At 43.7% G+C, this 21,838-nt stretch overlaps 1 protein-coding gene across 1 annotated transcript in view; it reads right to left on the bottom strand.

Moving 5' to 3' along the window:
- Nucleotides 1-21,838, bottom strand: part of TBKBP1 (TBK1 binding protein 1) — a 254,032-nt gene that overhangs the window by 15,322 nt on the left and 216,872 nt on the right. The window contains exons 7-8 of the mRNA XM_073608092.1: nt 19,452-19,561; nt 8,490-9,118 (exon numbers count right to left, since the gene is read on the bottom strand). Of these exons, the coding sequence (XP_073464193.1) occupies nt 8,490-9,118; nt 19,452-19,561 (739 nt within the window). The remainder of the gene's footprint in view (nt 1-8,489; nt 9,119-19,451; nt 19,562-21,838) is intronic.

The raw sequence follows: 21,838 nt of genomic DNA on the forward strand, positions 1-21,838 counted from the left end.
CTTTAACTGACAATTGCGTGGTCGTGCAACGTGGCTCCCAAACAAAATTGACGTTCTTTTTCCCCCACAAACAGAGCTTTCTTTTGGTGGTATTTGATTGCCTCTGCGATTTTTATTTTTTGTGCTATAAACAAAAAAAGAGCGACAATTTTGAAAAAAATGCAATATTTTTTACTTTTTGCTATAATAAATATCCCCCAAAATTTATAAAAAAACATATTTTTTTCGTCAGTTTAGGCCGATGTGTATTCTTCTACATATTTTTGGTAAAAAAAAAATCGCAATAAGCGTATATTCATTGTTTTTCGCAAAAGTTATAGCTCTACAAGGTAGGAGATAGTTTTATGGCTTTTTTATTATTAATTTTTTTTACTAGTAATGGCGGCGATCTGCGATTTTTATCAGGACTGCAACATTATGGCAGACACGTCGGACAATTTTGACACATTTTTGGGACCATTGGCATTTTTACAGCGATCAGTGCTATAAAATTGCATTGGTTACTGTAAAAATGTCACTGGCAGTGAAGGGGTTAACCACTAGGGGGCAGTGAAGGGGTTAAGTGTATCCTAGTGTGTGTCCTAACTGAAGGGGGGAGGGGACTGCACAGGGGAGATGACAGATCACTGTTTATACTCTGTATGAACAGACGATCTGTCTGTTCTCCCCTCAGAGAACCGAAAACTATGTTTACACACACAGATCCCAGTTCTCGGTGTGCCCCGAGTGATCATGGATCGCGACCACCGGGCACTCGCATTGGCTGTGTAGTGGCCGTCTATGTTACCGACGTAATGTGACGGCGATTCGCGCAGCCGAGCCATGTTGCCGCAGTGCAACTGCAGCGGCTGGTCGTCATGCGGCTAATGTCACTCCAGTGCTGAAGGAGAGAGGCATAGGAGGGTCAAACAAGGATGCTGTGGAGGCAATAGACATCCTCCTTATTAACTGATGACATCATTGGTTGTTAGGATGCAAGTGTCTAGAAAGTCATAATGGTGCATAATGAGAACCCGTGGCTTTGTGTAACTAAAAGGCAGGTCTGATCCATCTGCTGGTTTGTATACAATTTTTGATACATTTTTAGACATTTTGCCAAGGCACCCCTGAAGAACCCTCAAGGCCACCCTGGTTGAAAAAGGCTGGGCTAGGCTTTTAAAAAAACAAACTACAGGCATACCCCACTTTTGTAACATGTTATGCTTACCTTCTCTGTGCAACCATTTTGCACACAGCGGCCCCGATCCTCCTCTTCTGTGGTTCCCTGATGGCTCCCCCACTTTTGGCTCCTCCCTCCTGCTGAGTGCCCCCAGAGCAAGCAGCTTGCTCCGGGGCCACCTGAGCCACTGCTCTGTGTGTCCATTAACACAGAGTTGTGGCTTGGCCCTGTCCCCACTCTCTCCTCATTCAATGGCACCTGCTGCTGTCTTAGCCAATGAGAAGGGAGAGACCCGGAGAGCCAAGGCTATTGTGCACATTGCTGGATTGAGATGGGGCTCAGGTAAGTAAGTAAAAAACAACTTCTACCTTTAGAATCGCTTTAAGTTGTATGTTATCTAGAGCTCACTGCCGCACATTATGGGGTTGATTTACTAAAGGGAAAAAGACTGTGCATTTTGAAAAGTGCAGTTGCTCCAGAGCTTAGTAAATGAGCAGAAAGTCAGCTGACTTCCATCATCCAATCATGTGCAAGAAAAAATTCAGATTTTGCCTCATTTACTAAGCTCTGGGGTAACTGCACTTTGCAAAGTGCACAGTCTATTTGTCTTTAGTAAATCGACCCCTATATGCTATGTTGCACATTCACGAATGCTGCATTATATAGTCCCAACTATATAACAGTACAGAATAGCGCTTTATACTGTATGTTGTGCATTATATTTGCCTGACCACTGCACATTATGGGGTTGATTTACTTAAGGCAAATAGACTGTGCACTTTGCAAAGTGCAGTTGCCCTCTGCAAGTGCAGTTGCTCCAGAGCTCAGTAAATGAGGTAAAGCTTCCCTTTGCAAAGAATACCCAATCGCATGCACAGAAAATGTAAAAAAACAGCATTTGTGACTGCATGTGATTGGATGATGGGAGTCAGCAGAGCTTCTGCTCATTTACTAAGCTCTGAAACAACTGCTTCAAGACTTCAAGCTGTCAATGATGTTGAAGGGAGCAAAACGGTATTAAGAACTGTGGTATGTAAGCTTTTGATCAGGGTCATTTGGGTAGTTTCTGTTGTGATTATGATTTAAAAAGAGTAAACACAGTTGATTGATAATAAATGGCTTCAGCCTAAGGCATCATTTCCAGGAGGCGGATCCGCTGCCTCGGAGTCCGCCTCTGTCCGCCGCTCAGTGGGAGATCTCTCAGTTGATCTCCGCTGAGCCGGCGGATGACAGGTCCCTCTCTGCTCACTGAGCAGGGAGGGGCTTGTCGAGCGCCGTTGCTTCCTATGGAGAGATCGGACGAAAACGGACAGCATGTCCGTTTTCATCAGAATCCATCCGATCCGCCAGGGACGGATGCAAATGTAGGGGCAACCGTCTGCTTTTAGAGGATCGGACCGGGTCGGATGTCAGCAGACATGTCACCGCTGATATCCGTCGCTCCATAGACTAGCATGGAGCGCCCGTTCAGGTCCGCCGTCAAAACTGACAGGTGGACCTGAACGGTCCAATAGTGTGAAAGGGGCCTAACACTAACCACGACTGAAAGAAAAGTTTTTGTGTTATCATTCATATTGTCTGAAAAATGGGCAAGAAATCATACATTCTGCTAGGGTATGTAAACTTATGAGCACAACTGTATAGCTGTCTATGCCTTTCTACACTCTTTGGAAAGTGCACATCGTGTTACAAATCTTCCTTCCTCATTCAGAAGTGGGTGTGGAGTCTGGGCTTACACTGTGTGAGAGCTGATTGGATGAAAGGGACACTTTGTCCCTTCACATAGGCAGAGGAACGAAGGAACATGCAGAGCCGTAGTCTGATTAGACAAGCTCCCTGCTTATCTCCCTCTAAGCGCCCTCCCTGATACAAATTTCCAGCTGCTGTTATCTCATGTGTCAGAGAGTGACTCTGCTGATAACAGAGGAACAGAGCACCAAAGAAAAACAGCACTTAGAGCTTTGGAGAGAAATAAGTAAACACTACAGATACATGTGCTTAGGTCAAATTTCATGAATGGGGTTTACAACCACTTTAAGTTTAAATTACATTAGTTATGAGGTTCACATAGTTCAATGTTAATTTTTTTTTTTTTAATAAGGCTTCACATAGCTGCCAACTGTCCCGAATTTCCCGGGACATTCCCGGGACTTGGACTTCATTCCCGGATTTGTGGCGTCCCGGCAAATGTCCCGAAAAATTCGGTTCCGGTTTTTGAAACCGCCGCCGCCGCCGCCGCTAGAGGTCGGCGGCCGGCGGAGACATTGTCTCCGCCGGCCGCCATTTTGTTGGAGTTCAGGAAGACGGCTGGGGGGGGGGGCTAGACGAAGCTTGTGCGTCGCCGCCCACCCCCTGCCCCGCTCCGCCTCGGCCCGCCCCGCTCCGCCTCGGCCTGCCTCGGCCCGCCCCGCCTCGGCCCGCTCCGCTCCGCCTCGCCCCGCCTCGCCTCGGCCCGCCCCGCTCCGCCTCGCCCCGCCTACCCCCCGCCCCGCTGCCAGTCTGATATGGAAAGGGGCGGGGGTTCTAGGTGGGGGGTGAGCGCGCGCACCGCTGTGGGACACCTGATGTGAGTGGGGGGGGGGGCACTGGGGACACCTGTGATGTGAGGGGGGGGCACTGGGGACACCTGATGTGAGGGGGGGACACCTGATGTGAGTGGGGGACACCTGATGTGAGGGGGGGGGCACTGGGGACACCTGATGTGTCGGGGGGACACCTGATGTGAGTGGGGGGGGCACTGGGGACACCTGATGTGAGTGGGGGGGGGCACTGGGGACACCTGATGTGAGTGGGGGACACCTGATGTGAGTGGGGGACATCTGATGTGAGTGGGGGACACCTGATGTGAGGGGGGGACACCTGATGTGAGGGGGGGGGGCACTGGGGACACCTGATGTGAGTGGGGGGGGGCACTGGGGACACCTGTGATGTGAGGGGGGGGGCACTGGGGACACCTGATGTGAGGGGGGGACACCTGATGTGAGGGGGGGGGCACTGGGGACACCTGATGTGAGGGGGGACACCTGATGTGAGTGGGGGGGGCACTGGGGACACCTGATGTGAGTGGGGGACACCTGATGTGAGGGGGGGACACCTGATGTGAGTGGGGGGGGCACTGGGGACACCTGATGTGAGGGGGGACACCTGATGTGAGGGGGGGGGCACTGGGGACACCTGATGTGAGTGGGGGGGGCACTGGGGACACCTGATGTGAGTGGGGGGGCACTGGGGACACCTGATGTGAGGGGGGGGGGGCACTGGGGACACCTGATGTGAGTGGGGGACACCTGATGTGAGTGGGGGACACCTGATGTGAGTGGGGGACACCTGATGTGAGGGGGGGACACCTGATGTGAGTGGGGGGGGCACTGGGGACACCTGATGTGAGGGGGGGACACCTGATGTGAGGGGGGGGGGCACTGGGGACACCTGATGTGAGTGGGGGGGGGCACTGGGGACACCTGTGATGTGAGGGGGGGGGGCACTGGGGACACCTGATGTGAGGGGGGGACACCTGATGTGAGGGGGGGGGGCACTGGGGACACCTGATGTGAGGGGGGACACCTGATGTGAGTGGGGGGGCACTGGGGACACCTGATGTGAGTGGGGGGGGCACTGGGGACACCTGATGTGAGTGGGGGACACCTGATGTGAGTGGGGGACACCTGATGTGAGGGGGGGACACCTGATGTGAGTGGGGGGGGCACTGGGGACACCTGATGTGAGGGGGGGACACCTGATGTGAGGGGGGGGCACTGGGGACACCTGATGTGAGTGGGGGGGGCACTGGGGACACCTGATGTGAGTGGGGGGGCACACCTGATGTGAGGGGGGGGCACTGGGGACACCTGATGTGAGGCGGGGGCACTGGGGACACCTGATGTGAGGGGGAGCTCCGCCGGGGACTCCTGATGTGAGGGGGGGCTCCGCCGGGGACTCCTGGTGTGAGGGGGGGCTCCGCCGGGGACTCCTGGTGTGAGGGGGGCTCCGCTGGGGACTTCTGATGTGAGGGGGGCTCCACTGGGGACTTCTGATGTGAGGGGGGCTCCACTGGGGACTTCTGATGTGAGGGGGGCTCCGCTGGGGACTTCTGATGTGAGGGGGGGCTCCGCCAGGGACACCTGATGTGAGGGGGGCTCCGCCGGGGACTCCTGATGTGAGGGGGGCTCCGCTGGGGACTTCTGATGTGAGGGGGGCTCCGCCGGGGACTCCTGGTGTGAGGGGGGCTCCGCTGGGGGCACCTGATGCAAGGACGGACTCTGCTCGGACATCTGAAGCAAGGACGGACGGCTGGTGGCAGGCGACGTGGCAGGTGACACGCTCAGGGATCCCACTGATTCTGCATTATGGTGAGTTGAATGATTTCATTTTATATTACAATGTAATAATAGAAATAATGCGCTTCAATCATCCTGACACCATAACAACCATGGTGCCGGGATGATTGAAGCATTAACACCAGGTGTTTGGAGTATCTTTATCTGCTGATTGTTAAACTTTCTAGAATACACATATTTTTATTGTGTAGGATCTGGGGCTGCTGTCCCGTCATTTCCCTCTCTCTCCCCCTCTCCCCCCCTCTCCATCCCTCATTCATTTCAGACTCTAACCACACCCTCTAGAGCCACGCCCATTTAAGCCACGCCCACAATTTCACGTAAACCACGCCCATTTTTCGGCGCGGCGCGCTTTGCGCGCCGCACTTGTCTGTTTTTGATAGGCCACGCCTGCTGGTGAATGCCCCGCCCCCTAATTATTGGACAGCTCCGCCTACAGCCACAAAAAGTGTCCCACATTTTTTTTTTACAATGTTGGCAACTATGGCTTCAGAATCGTAAGGATGACATTATAATGTTATGGTTGTGCTAGAATCACACTGCTGTGCGATACAGCCAGCCATAGACAATTTGAATCTTGGCTGGTTCAGCAGGATCTGACCGAGATTCAAATTATGCATGGGCATGCTGAATATACCCAAATTGATCGATAAAACTGGGTACAGCCAGCCTGTTGGATTTTACATGCAATTATTGCTGGTAGCTATAATAACCACTAACAATAATGGCTTTCCCCGCCCCCCACAGAAGAACACAATGGGGGTTGATTTACTAAAGGTAAATAGATTGTGCCCTCTGCAAGTGCAGTTGCTCCAGAGCTTGGTAAATTAAGTAAAGCTTCACTTTGCAAAGAGTATCCAATCACATGCAAGGAAAATAAAAAAAACAGCTTTTTTTGCTTGCACATGATTGAATGGTGGAAGTCAGCAGAGCTTCTCCTCATTTACTAAGCTCTGTAGCGAATGCTTCTTTCAGAGTGCAACTGCACTTTGCAAAGTGCACAGTCTAGTTAACTTTAGTAAATCAACCCCAATGGCTCTGCTGAATTGATTCCCCCATCAACACCCACTGTGTTGATAGTGTAATCGAGCAATTTTTTTCTCCTGCAACCCGTGGTTTGCAGACGCACAAACAAAAAAATTTAACATTGCAATATAGACTGCAACATACTGTGCGAATTTTAGTATTATGATAATGTTAGCATACCAAATATCTCTGTATGATTATTACTTTGCCGCCTTCCATGTTTCCACAACCTCACACCAAAGGGTGAGCTCTGGCTCCTTGTAATGTAAGAATAATTTTGCATTTCATTACAGGTATAGTAGCAGGGACATTTCAAAGCCACACTTTCTGGTCTATATATATAGGCTACACTCATCCTTGAGGTATTATTATAATTACTATAGTAAGGCCCTATAATGCAGCCTGGATAGCAGTGCATGGTGGAGGCAGGAGTGCATGTCTATTAACAGCTTATGGTGTTTATTGTGCCTGTTTATTTTGATTCTTCAAAGGAAGTCCGCAACCCCTAGCGCTCATGGTCCAGGTTTTGGATGTTTGGTGTGGTTTGTGGACACCAGCAGCTGCAATTGGTTTGTTGACACCAGCAGTTGCACTCCGCCAACCCCCACCCCCACCCCTCCCAGGCAATTAGGGGGCAGAGCCAAGAACCTTAACCATGTGATCTAGCCAATATACACTATATTGTCAAAAGATTTGGTACGCCTGCCTTTACACGCACATAAACTTTAATGGCATCCCAGTCTTAGTCCATAGGGTTCAATATTGAGTTGGCCCACCCTTTGCACCTATAACAGCTTCAACTCTTCTGGGAAGGCTGTCCACAAGGTTTAGGAGTGTGTCTATGGGAACGTTTGACCATTCTTCCAGAAACGCATTTGTGGGGTCAAGCACTTATATTGGAAAAGAAGGCCTGGCTCGCAGTCTCTGCTCTAATTCATCCCAAAGGTGTTCTATCGGGTTGAGGTCAGGACTCTGTGCAGGCCAGTCAAGTTCCTCCACCCCAAACACACTCATCCATGTTTTTATGGACCTTGCTTTGTGCACTGGTCCAAATTATTTGGTAGAGGGGGATTATAGTGTGGAGCTGTTTTTTAGGGGTTGGGCTTGGCCCGTTCCAGTAAAGGGAACTCTTAAGGCGTCAGCATACCAAGACATTTTGGACAATTTCAACTCCCAACTTTGTGGTAACAGTTTGGAGATGGCCCCTTCCTGTTCCAACATGACTGCGCACCAGTGCACAAAGCAAGGTCCATAAGGACATGGATGGGTGGAGGAACTGATCTCAACTCGAAAGAACACCTTTGGAATGAATTAGACCTCACAAATGCACTTCTGGAAGAATGTTCAAACATTCCCATAGACACACTCCTAAACCTTGTGAACAGCCTTCCCAGAAGAGTTAAAGCTGTCATAGCTGCAAAGGGTGGGCCAACTCAATATTGAACCCTACCGACTAACACTTTGATGCCATTAAAGTTGATCTGCGTGTAAAGGCAGGCGCCCCAATACTATTCACAATATAGTGTATATATATATATATATATATATATATATATATATATATAAAGAAGACGAGGGGGCACCCTCAAAATTCGTAAACATCTACAGAACTCAGGGACATCATTTTGTTTTGTGAGTATTTTGAGGTGGGCAGCAAGGCTTAAGTGGTTGCTAGCAGACTATGACCTGGGTTGTGTACCGGAAAAGCCTGGAATCTGGAGAGGGTTCCCCCATTAGGACTGGTGCCATACCTTAGTGCAGAAGTGATATTGTGATATACAGAAGTTTGTTGTTGTCTAAGAAACTGAGCTGTAGTTTATGAGAATGTCATGTTACATAACAGCCCTAATGTGACAGAATGAGGTAGAGTATAGAGTAAAAAAAAAAAAAGTGGTCCTGCACCTTCTAATGTGTTTTTTTTCCCTACCTCTATTTCGCTCTTGTTTGTTTTCTTCTTACACACTTACATTGATGGAGGGCCAAGACTGTGCATGTTCTGCACGGGAGTAGGATGCTGACATTCTTCTACTTGCTGCATCAGGTATAGGGAACCCAGCACAAAAGGAAGCACAACGTACTGCTCCAGGCTCTGGACTTGGTGGGGAAGGAGGACTCCACTCGTCCTCATCGGAGGACTGCTGTTGGTGCTCCCGGAAGCAGGGTATAGTAGGTGGACTTCCTGCATAACCCTCATTGTAGGATCGCTGTTTTGGTAAGGTAGATGTCCCTGCTGGCATCCATAGGGAACGTGGTGGTCGTGGATACAGAGCAGGCTCACTAATTTCAGAATAGCTTCGGCGTGCCTGGAAAGATGCTTTAGCTTGATGAGCTGGAGGTTTTGGATAAGGAACATCAGTTCCCACAGGGGACGGACATGGTGAGGGTACAGGTGATCTACGTGAGGGTGAAGTAGGTGGCACCGGGGAACGGCGTTGATGTGCTGGAGACTGTGGGACAGGGGATCTTCTTTGTAAGATGGGAGATGGGCATTGTGGAACAGGGGAGCGGCGCTGTGAGGATGGTGAATGACGGAGAGATGAAGGAGAGTGACGGAGATGGCAAGGAGAGTGTCGAAGTGGAGGAGAATGCCTCTGTCCTGGAAAAGAGGAAAAACCTGGATTAAAAAAATGTGAAATCTTTATGCTACTTCCTGCCTTATTCAAAGTCAGAAACAAATCAGATATTTTTAGGTCTTTAGAACTTTTAGGCCTCATTTGCATGAGTGGTAGTCTCTACCGACCTTCAAAAAAACTATCAATTTTTAAAATTATTATTTTAATCAAGAACATCAGGTGTTTTGATCTCACTTGTTGCATTCCTGATCTTTATCAGTAACACTGCTTTCAGACTGATGCGATGTAACGCAGCTTACCTACGTGTTTGGAGCGAGTTAGCTGTGCTTTCTCGTAGAGTTATATTGTGTCCTGCAATTTTGGTACGCTCTCTCAAGGTACACTAAAACTCCTGCATGCTACATCTATGGTGCGCTTTCAGAAAGCGCACCAAACACATATAGGACATAACATAACTCTATGGAAAAGCGCAGCTAACCCACTCGAAACCCGCGGTGTGGTCAAACCGCACCACATCAGTCTGAAAGCAGCATTATTCATTGTATTACAATCATATGATCAGCATGATAGCCAAACATCCAACATTTGCAAAAGGAGACCAGCAACAGTAGACCCTTTGTTGACATAACATATTTAACCAATAGACAAGCCTTGTAATTTTGTTGTTATTAAAATGACTTTTTTGGTCAAAAATTTTAAGCAGCATTTTTGTAGTCATGGTGTACAGGATGCCAGGAGTGTTCCTGGACAGCATGTACAATCCCTGTCCACTTTATTAGGTACACCTTGCTAGTACCGGGTTGGACCCCCTTTTGCCTTCAGAACTGTCTTAATTTTTTGTGGCATAGATTCAACAAGGTGTTGGAAACATTCCTCAGAGATTTGGGTCCATCTTAACAAGATAGCATCACACAGTTGCTGTAGATTTGTTGGCTGCAAATCCATGATGCGAATCTCCCACCACATCCCAAAGATGCTCTATTGGATGAGATCTGGTGACTGTGGAGGCCATTGGAGTACAGTGACTTCATTGTCATGTTAAAGAAACCAGTGGTGAGATGATCTGATCTTTGTGACATGGTGCATTATCCTGCTGGAAGGAGCCATCAGAAGATGGGGACACTGTAGTCATAAAGGGATGGACATGGTCAGCAACAATACTCAGGTAGGACGTGGCTTTTAAATGATGCTCAATTGGTACTAAGGGGCCCAAAGTGTGCCAAGAAAATATCCCCCACACCATTACACCACCAGCCTGAACCATTGATACAAGGCAGGATGGATCCATGCTTTCATGTTGTTTACTCCAATTTCTGACCCTACCATCTGAATGTCGCAGCTGAAATAGAGACTCATCAGATCAGGCATGGTTTTTCCAATCTTCCATTGTCCAATTGGTGAGCCTGTATGAATTGTAGCCTCAGTTTCCTGTTCTTAGCTGACAGGAGTGGCACCCAGTGTGGTCTCCTGCTGCTGTAGCCCATCTGCTTCAAGGTTCAATGTGTTGTGCATTCAGAGATGGTATTCTCCATACCTTGGATGTCACGAGTGGTTATTTGAGTTACTGTTGCCTTTCTATCATCTAAAACCAGTCTGCCTATTCTCCTCTGACATTTGACATCAACAAGGCATTTTTGTCCACACAACTGCCGCTCACTGGATATTGTCTCTTTTTCGGACTATTCTCTGTAAATCCTAGAGATTTGTGTGTGAAAATCCCAGTAGATCAGCAGTTTTTGAAATACTCAAAAGTTTACATACCCTGGCAGAATTTATGATTTCTTGGCCATTTTTCAGAGAATATGAATGATAACACAAAAACTTTTCTTTCACTCATGGTTAGTGTTTGGCTGAAGCCACTTATTATCAATCAACTGTGTTTACTCTTTTTAAATCATAATCACAACAGAAACTACCAAAATAACCCCGATCAAAAGTTTACATACCCCAGTTCTTAATACTGTGTATTGCCTCCTTTAACATCAATGACAGCTTGAAGTCTTTTGTGGTATTTGTGGATGAGGCTCTTTATCGTCTCAGATGGTAAAGCTGCCCATTCCTCTTGGTAAAAAGCCTCCAGTTCCTGTAAATTCTTAGCTCAATGATATTGAGATCAGGAGAGTGAGATGGCCAGAACCTTCACTTTATTCTGCTGTAGCCAATGACAGGTCGACTTGGCCTTGTGTTTTGGATCATTGTCTTGTTGGAATGTCCAAGTACGTCCCATGCCCAGCTTCCTGGCTGATCAGTGCAAATGTTCCTCCAGTATTTTTTGATAACATACTGCATTCATCTTGCCATCAATTTTGACCAAATTTTCTGTGCCTTTGTAGCTCACACATCCCCAAAACATCAACAATCCATTTCTGTGTTTCAAAGTAGGAATGGTGTACCTTTTATCATAGGCCTTGTTGACTCCTCTCCAAATGTAGTGTTTATGATTGTGCCTACAAAGCTAAATTTTGGTCTCATCACTCCAAATGACTTTGTGCCAGAAGGTTTGAGGCTTGTCTCTGTGCTGTTTGGCGTATTGTAAGTGGGATACTTTGCGGCATTTGCATAGTAATTGCTTTCTTCTGGCAACTCGACCATGCATCAAATCTTTCTTCAAGTGCCTCCTTATTGTGCATCTTGAAACAGCCACACCACATGTTTTCAGAGAGTCCTGTATTTCACCTGAAGTTATTTGTGGGTTTTTCTTTGCATCAAGGACAATTTTCCTGGCAGTTGTGGCTGAAATTTTAGTTGGTCTACCTGACTGTGGTTTGTTTTCAACAGAACTCCTCATTTTCCGCTTCTTGATTAGAGTTTGAACACTGCTGATTGGCATTCTCAATTCCTTGGATATCTTTTTACATCCCTTTCCTGTTTTTTAAAGTTCAACTACCTTTTCCCGCAGATCCTTTGACAATTCTTTTGCTTTCCCCATGACTCAGAATCCAGAAACGTCAGTGCAGCACTGGATGAAAGATGCAAGGCTCTGTCAGGAGTCCAGAAACTCATTGACCTTTTATACACACACACTAATTACAAGCAAACAGATCACAGGTGAGGATGGTTACCTTTAACAGCCATTCAAACCTCTTTGTGTCAACTTGTGTGCATGTTATCAGGCCAAAATCACCAGGGTATGTAAACTTTTGATCAGGGTCATTTGGGTAGTTTCTGTTGTGATTATGATTTAAAAAGAGTCAACACAGTTGATTGATAATAAATGGGCTTCAGCCAAACACTAACCATGAGTGAAAGAAAAGTTTTTGTGTTGTCATTCATATTCTCTGAAAAATGGCCAAGAAAGCATAAATTCTGCCAGGGTATGTAAACTTATGAGCACAACTGTAACTCCCCCAGATATGGCATTTGCTCTTTATGTAATTGGAATTTTTTCCCAAAAGTGTTTGTCTATTTACAATATTGGGACTGACGATTTGATTAAAGCAGGCAGAGCCTCCCACTTAGCACTACAGGACAAAGAAGTGACTGGAATGCCTGTGTCATTATTAGGAGAACAGCAATATCGTCTGCAATTCTATTTTATAAGCTACTTGCAACCATGACAGTTGGAAGGATTCTTTTTTTTTTCTGTTTCTCTAACAAATAGGAGTTACACAGTAGGACTGATTTACAAAAGTATATGCGCATACACCATCACATCATTAAAGGCTGAACAACCTAATTGTGTTCTGACAGTATGTACTATAAGTACATGATGTACGGAGAGACCTGGACAACAGTCACATCATACATATATCTGATTCATTTAAAAAAAATGTGGTTTGTTAAGGAGTTCATACTCCTGCATACAAATATAACCTAGAACTGAAATAGGATTTTATCTGCTTTTTTGAGAGGCTTATATCTGTTATTTTTTAGAAATGCACAGAACAAAAAAAAAATGTGTTTGGTTTGGTTTAGTTTTTACATAAATTAATCTAGTTAAATTTGTTTAATCTGGTTTCGGAATTCGACTGAATTCGGAAAATTCAAATCGATTCGAATTGCATTTGAATTCGAATGGAATTCCATCCATTTGAATTGCATTCAAATGGAATTCCATTCAAAAGCAAATTTATTCTATTCAAAATTCTAATTTTGCAAAATAGTTATATTCTTTCTTTTCTGTTCTATTCTTTTATTTTATATTCTACTCTTTTCTATTAAATTCTGTTCTTTTTTTTCAGGTTCAGGTTTTTTCTATTTGAAATTCGAATTTTGGGAAATTGTTTTATTATAGTCCTTTTATTCTATTCTATGCTTTTCTATTGCTTATTTTTTCTATTCTATACTTTTCTATTCAAATATTTTATTTTCTATTCAATTATTTTCTATTTGAATTCTAATTTATTCTATTTGAAATTTAAATTTCGGGAAGATGGTTATATTCTTTCTATTGTATTGTAAGCTCTAATGAGCAGGGCCCTCTGATTCCTCCTGTATTGAATTGTATTGTAACTATACTGTCTGCCCTCATGTTGTAAAGTGCTGCGCAAATGGTTGGTGCTATAATATTCCTGTATAATAATAATAATATATTCTATTGTTTTTTTTTTCTATTCTATTCTTTTCTATTCTAGTCAATTCTAGTCTTTTATTCTCTATTATATTCCAATCTATCCGTTTCTATTCTATTTGAATTCAAATTAATTCTATTTGAATTTTGGGAAATGGTTATATTCTTTCTATTTTATGCTATTGTTTTTTTAATTCTATTTTATTCTTTTATTTTCTATTCTATTCTTTTTTATTCTATTCTAATTTGAATTTATTCTATTTGAAAATTTGAATTTGGGAAGAAGGTTATATTCTTTCAATTTTATTCTATTCTATTCTATTTTTTATTCAAAGTTGAATCAAAAACTATTTGAATTTCGCCTGAAAGTTTGCTTTCAGGCGAACTTCGGATTCATTTACTTCGGATTCATTTAAATTTGTTACTATTGTAATTCAGGAATTCAGATACATCCAAATTTCTGAATAAGGAAAATGTGGCCGAATTTGGAATTTGTCAATTTGGAACGAACCGAACCGCACATGTCTAGTTATTTTGCAGATGAAAATGGACTTGTGCCTGTTTACTGATCTGTCACATTTAAGTCTGAACAAAGTTCTTTTTTTTCCCTTTCCGGACATGGATGGGCTGGCAGGTAGGCAGATAAAGAAAGTTCATGAGCTCGGCGCATATACGGTGCTGTGAAAAAGTGTTTGTCCCCTTGGTGATTTTTTATTTTTTTGCATATTTCTCACACTTAAGTGATTCAGATCATCAAACAAATTTTAATATTATACAAAGATAACCCAAGTAAATCCAAGATGCAGTTTTTAATTTATTATTACATTTATTAAGGGAAAAAAGCTGTTCAAACCTGCCTGGCCCTATGTGAAAAGGTAATTGCCCCCTCCCATGCTGAATCATGAATGTGATTAACCATCATTGTTTGTAAAGCTGAGTTAAATTTCACTTGCCACACCCAGGCCTGATTACTACCAGACCTGTTGAATCAAGAAATCACATAAATAGAAGCTGTCTGACAAAGTGAAGCACGCTAACAGATCACAAAAAGCCACACATCATGCCACAATCTAAAAAAAATCAAGAACAGATTAGAAATGAATTAATGTACATGTATCGGTCTAGAAAGGGTTTTAAAGCCATTTCTAAGGCTTTGGAACTCCAGTGAACCACGGGGAGAGCCAGTATCCACAAATGGAGATAACTTGGAACAGTGGTGAACCTTCCCAGGAGTGGCCGGCCTACAAAAATTACTCCAAGAGCATGATGACGACTCATCCACAAAGTCATAAAAGAACCCAGAACAACATCTAAAGAACTGCAGGCCTCACTTGCCTCAGGTAAGATCAGTGTTCAAGATTCAACAATAAGAAAGAGACTGGGCAAAGATGCCATCCATGGGGGAGTTCCATGGCCAAAACCACTGCTGACCAAAAAGAATACAAAGGCTCATCTCACATTTACCAAAAAACATCTTGACTATCCCCAAGACTTTTATGCAAATATTCTGTGGACTGATGAGACAAAAAATTACATTTTTTGGAAGGTGTGCGTCCCGTTACATCTGGAATAAAACGAATACAGCATTTCATAACAAGAACACCATACCAACAGTCAGACATGGTGGTGGATGGCGTCTGGGGCTGCTTTGCGGCCTCAGGACCTGGACGACTTACCATAATTGATGGAACCATGAATTCTGAGCTCTACCAAAAAATACTAAAGGAAAAAGTCCGGCCATCAGTTTGTGACCTCAAGTGCACTTGGGTTATACAGCAGGACAATGATCCGAAACACAACAGCAAGTTCACCTCCAAATGGTTCAAACAAAGCAACATTTAGGTTTTGGAGTGGTCTAGTCAAAGCCCGGACTTAAATTCAATTGAGATGCTGTATCATGACCTTACAGAGGCTCATGCCATTCATGCTGGAAAACCCTCCAATGTGGTAGAATTAAAACAATTCTGCAAAGCGGGCCAAAATTTCTCCACAGCAATGTGAAAGATTAATTGCCAGTTATCGCAAATGCTTGATTGCAGTTGTTGCCGCCAAGGGTGGTACAACCAGTTATTAGGTTTAGGGGGCAATTACTTTGTCACATAAAGCCAGGCAGGTTTGGACAGCTTTTTTCCCTTAATAAATGAAACCATCATTTAAAAACTGCATTTTGTATTTACTTGGGTTATCTTTGTGTAATAATAACATTTGTTTGATGATCTGAGTCATTTAAGTGTGACAAATATGCAAAAAAAAAAAAAAAATCAGAAAGGGGGAAAATACTTTTTCACACAACTGTGTCTGCAGTGTTTTCTTATCTATCTTCAAAGCACTAAGTGCCGTGTCTTTCTTCTGTTCCGTTCTTCTGTTATCAGCATGATAACTTCTGACAAGTTCTCTGACACATGTGATAAAACCAGCCTGAAATTGGTGTCAGGGTGGGTGCTATAAATAGATTAGCAGAAAGCTCCTCTACTCACAGGACAGCTCTGAAAGTCTCTGCCTGTGTGGAGGGGGGTGTGTGCCTTTCCTCCAATCAGCTGTCTCCCAGTGTAATCCAACACTACACTGCTACTGCTGAATGAGGAAGGGAAAATTCTAACACGATGTGCACTTTCTAAACAGTATATAAAGCTGAAGACAGCAGATATACATGTAAAACTTATGCAGGAGGATTTGTTTCATCCCTGTGTATCATCTGAGACTGTTCAGCCCCCTATTCAGCCCTTTTTACTCTAATACCCCTAACTAAAATCTAGTTTGACCAATTGCCTTCAGAAGTCACCTAATTAGTAAATAGAGTCCACCTGTGTGTAATTTAATCTCAGTAGAAATTCAGCTGTTCTGTGAAGCCCTCAGAGGTTTGTTAGAGAACCTTAGTGAACAAACAGCATCATGAAGGCCAAGGAACACACCAGACAGGTCATGGATCAATTTGTGGAGAAGTTTAAAGCAGGGTTAGGTTATAAAAAAAATATCCCAAACTTTGAACATCTCATGGAGCACTGTTCAATCCTTAATCCAAAAATGGAAAGAGTCTGGCACAACTGCAAACCTACCAAGACGACATGGCCGTCCACCTAAACTGACAGGCCGGGTAAGGAGAGCATTAATCAAAGAAGCAGCCAAGAGGCCCATGGAAACTCTAGAAAAGCTGCAGAGATCCGCAGCTTAGGTGGGAGAATCTGTCCACAGGACAACTATTAGTCGTGTAATCCACAAATCTGACCCCTATGGAAGAGTTACAAGACGAAAGCCATTGTTGAAAGAAAGCCGTTTGCAGTTTGTGAGAAGCCATGTGGGGGACACAGCAAACATGTGGAAGGTGCTCTGGTCAGATGAGACCAAAATTAGTCTTTTTGGCCTAAAAGCAAAACTAGCACTTCACATCACCCTGAGTAAACCGTCCCCACCATGAAACATGGTGGTGGCAGCATCATGTTGTAGGGATGCTTTTCTTTAGCAGGTCCAGGGAAGCTGTTCAAAGTTGATGGGGAGATGGATGGCACCAAATACAGGGCAATCTTAGAAGAAAATCTGTTAGGGTCTGCAAAAGACTTGAGAATGGGGTGGAGGTTCACCTTCCAGCAGGACAATGACCCTAAACATACAGCCAGAGCAAAAATGGAATGGCTTAGATTAAAGCATATTCATGTGATAGATATTTGGCTCAGTCAAAGTCCAGATCTAAATCCAACTGAGAATCTGTGGCAAGACCTGAAAATTGACCTGAAAATTGCTGTTCACAGATGCTCTCCATCCAATCTGACAGAGCTTGAGCTATTTTGCAATAGAAGAATGGGCAAAAATTTCTCTAGATGTGCAAAGCTGGTAGAGACATCCCAAGTGTGTGGCCGACATTATCTCTTGCAATCAGGCATCACCTGAGTCTAATTAAGATGTGTATAAATACCCGGCAAGTGCACACACACCTTGCCTTGGTATTGTCCTTGCGCCCTGACCTGCAGCCTGTTTATCTGTTATCCTGATCCTGGACCTGAACCCTGATTCCTGTATCCTGTATCCTGAACCTGTTTGTATCTGTTCCTGTATCCCTGGATCCTTGCCCTGCAGCCTGATTCCTTCCATCTTGTTCTCTGTCTGTTTACTCCTGGCCCCCCATCTGCAGATCTCCTGTTTATGACCCTGGCCTGGCTTGACTACGATTCTGGTACTACCTTTTGCTATATATATATACTGGTTGGTTTATTATCACTGTTTGGTTGTTCAGTTTGTTCACTCTGTTTGTATTGGTGGTGTGTTCACATTTATATGTATTTACTTTAATAAACTTACTTACTTTCACCTATTTATGTCTGGTTCACTCTGTCACAGTCACACAGTTCTGGTCACATCTGGTTTATGACACTATCACATAAAATCCCAATAAAATACATTTATGTTTATTGGTTGCAACATGACAAAATGTGGATCATTTCAAGGGGTATGAATACTTTTTCAAGGAACTGTAACTCTTGTACCATGGGATCCACTTAAATCTGTGTGCTCCAATGCAGAAACTTTGGGCCCCAACATTCAATAGTACACTAGCCAGTTGGAGGGGTTTAGAGAGACTGATGTATCTATTAGCTTCCACTACCACCCCCTTAGTTAGAACCGCCCTAGGTTCAGGGTTCAGGTACAGGCATACCTCACTTTTACTAAAGCTGGAAAGTGCAAAATCAGGCTCACTTCTGCATAGAAACCAATCAGCTTACAGGTTTTATTACCAAAACTTAATTGAACAAGCTGGGGTTAGAAGCGCATTGGTTTCTATGCAGAAGTGAGCCTGATTTTGCACTTTCCAACTTTAGGAAATAAACCCCATTGTGTACTTAAAAGTGGGGTATGCCTGTACACTTTTCAAGGGGTACGAATACTTTTTCAAGGCACTGTATGCAGCTTAAAGTATATTTAAAGCCAAAACATTTTGTTCAGTTTTGGATAGAGTAAGAAAGGGTTAAAACCTTATAGGTTTTTTTTTGTCCATCTGTGTCACAGTGCGGAGATTTCCATTTACTTCCCATAGTGAATACAATGGGAGTGAATACAACTGTAAATACAACAATACTGTTGTTTTGGATAGAGTGAAAAAGAATTAGAACATCTGCCAGGTTTTTATTGCTGTCTGTGTCCCTGTTAGGGAGATTCACCCTCTCTATTTGTCATGTTTACCATTATCACCGAAAGTGAAAGAAAAACCCAAATTTTGGGCTGTCACCATAACAGAAATAGAGGGGGAATCCTTGAACAGGAACACTAGTTCTAGGGACCCTGGTGACAACCATTGATTCCCTCACTTTGGAGGGACTTCATCTCACTTGCCATTTTGGCTATGGGACAGGAAGTGAAGGTAAACCTCCCTAATGGGAAACAGAGGGCAAGAGTTATAACCTTCCCGTACTCTATGCAAAATGGGGAAAAAAAACTTTAACCTGTAGTTCTTGTATAATCCACTCTTGTTTTGATGACAACTCAAAATGTTGGATTTTCCCTATCTTTTAGGCCTCGTTCACACTTGCAGTGCCAAACCTGAATATTCAGAGCACATTTCTAAAAGCATATAAATGCAGGCAATAGTTTCTCAATGATCTCATTCAGACTGGGCATTGATCTGCTATGATGATAATGGTCACTATGACACATATAGAGGGGGAATCTCCCCAGCAGAGACGGAAACTAATCCAAAACTTAAAACTGTAGATGGCTTTAGATAAACTTTTTTACTGTATGCCATAGGTAATTGGCTTTGGTTTTAAACATTAAATCCAATTTATGTATTTCCATTTTTAGTTTTCACACCTATTTTTTTTTTTTCCTTTTGTAGATAAGAATTGGTATATTATCACCTGCTTGCTCCTCCAGCAGTGACCTCAGAATCCGGCCTTGTAAAGCAGTAAGGTCTCGCAGACGGTAAAGCTCCTCTGTCAGTTCAGTGTACGCCAGGGCCAGGTTCACCCTAGTAACATAAAAATACTACATTATTATACTGTTAGGGAATAAACACTAAGACCCTCAAAGTCTCAGAAGTCGTTTTCATTCATCATTTGTACATAGCTATTATTGAAGAATCACTGCATAGTCATTTTACCGTATTTTGCTCCCTATAGAGGAAAGTGTCTTGTGCTGGTCAAGTAACTAAAGTCTTCCAAGTTTTGTTCATCCAATACATATTATTGACTGCTCATTGTAACAGAGACAATCCTTCATAGCCATTTTATATAATGAGCCTTAATGTTTGACACCTGCTGCAGAAGCACAGAGATCTGGTTGATACTGTAGGATAGCTAGCTATCTTATATAACCAAAGATATCCCTTTCATAAAATAATGTTCTCTTTTTTACTCCATTTTCCTAGCTGGTTGTTCAGATGTCAAAAGTATGAGACAGATGCATCTTTGAAGCTTTTCATTTAACAGCATTCCTGCATCTTGAGGGTTGCCCCAGCATAGTGCTGTGGATTGACAGGTTGCAAATTAACAATTTGCCATAACAAAATGTTAGTGTGCCTTATCTAAAGTGTATATAGCTTGATAAAAAGGATTATATTCCCTTAAAGTAGAAGTATATGCAAAACATTTTTTTTTTTTCATTTTAGATACTGTAGAGCAAGGGAGGGTTATAACCCCTGTTGGCTATTTTTTCCCCCCTTCACTTCCTGCCCCATAGCCAAAACAGAATGAATCTCCCTAATGGGGCACAGACAGCAATAAAAACCTGACAGGGGTTCTAATCCCTCTCCAATCTTTCCAAAACTAAAGAAAAAGTTTTGCCTTTAGTTATACTTTAACTATGAGAAAAACAATGTTTTCTTTATTCTAGGTAACTTAGGTTATTCTATGATTTGTTCCATTTATATCAATGTTAAAATTTGTTGCTGGTACAAAGCAAGGTGACATTAATTACAAAAGCTAAAAAAGGTTGTATTATATTTTGTGCACTTTATGTAATTTAACCACTTGCTTACTGGGCACTTTTACCCCCTTTCTGCCCAGGCCAATATTCAGCTTTCAGCGCTGTTGCACTTTGAATGACAATTGCGCGGTCATGCAACGCTGTACCCAAATTATTTATCATTTTTATAATTTTTTTCACACAAATAGAGCTTTCTTTTGGTGCTATTTACATTTTATTTTTTGCTAAACAAATGAAAAAAGACTGATATTAAAAAAAGAAAAAAAAAAAACACGTTTTCATAGTCTGTTAAAAATTTTGCAAATAGGTAATTTTCCTCCTTCATTGATGTGCGCTGATGAGGCTGCACTGATGGGCACTTATAGGCTACATAGATAGGCTGCACTGATAAGGCGATACTGATGGGCACTGATAAGGGGGCACTGATAGGGGGCATTGATAGGTGGCACTGATGGGCACTAATAGGTGGCACTGATAGGTAGCACTGATAGGTGCCACTGACGGGCACTAATAGGTGGCACTGATAGGTAGCACTGATAGGAGGCACTGATGGGCAACACTGATAAGCAGCACTGATGATGAGGCACTGATGGGCACTGTATGGCAGCACTGATGGGCATTGATAGGCAGTACTGATAAGTGACACTGGTGGGCACTGATAGGCAGCACTGATCAGCACTGATAGGTGGCACTGTTGTGAACTGGTTGGTGGCACTGGTGGGCACTAATAGGCAGCACTGATGGCACTGATAGACCTCACTAATGTGCACTGTTAGGCTGCACTGATGGGTGGCACTGATGGGCACTGATAGGCGGCATTGATGGGAACTAAAAGGCAGCACTGATGGGCACTGATAGACAGCACTTATGGGCACTGATAGGCGGCACTGATGGGCAATGATGTGTACTGATAGGCGGCACTAATGGGTGGCACTGATAGGCAGTACTGACAGGCATCACTGATGGGAACTGAAAGGCAGCACTAGTGGTCACTGACAGGCATCACTGATGGAGCTACAGGGCACCAATTATCAGTGCAGATGTCCCCACTGAGGACATGCTGCTTATCGGCTCTCCTCTCCTCATGCGCTGTCAAGGAATGCCGATAACCAGCATTTTCAATTTTTTTTAACAGAAGGAATGTTTATTGAAGTAGTAAAACATTACACATGTAAATGATACATTCGTTTGACATAAAGGAGTAAATTAACAGTGCTGTTATAGATCCGTTCTTCACCACAGGAACCAGTCAACATAAATCAACTATCAATAATTCTTAGTACTCAATGTCAAATTGTATTATCTCATCATCTTGGAGAAG

The sequence above is a fragment of the Aquarana catesbeiana genome, linkage group LG12 (assembly GCF_042186555.1).
Source record: "Aquarana catesbeiana isolate 2022-GZ linkage group LG12, ASM4218655v1, whole genome shotgun sequence".
NCBI classification, from domain to species: Eukaryota; Metazoa; Chordata; class Amphibia; order Anura; family Ranidae; genus Aquarana; species Aquarana catesbeiana.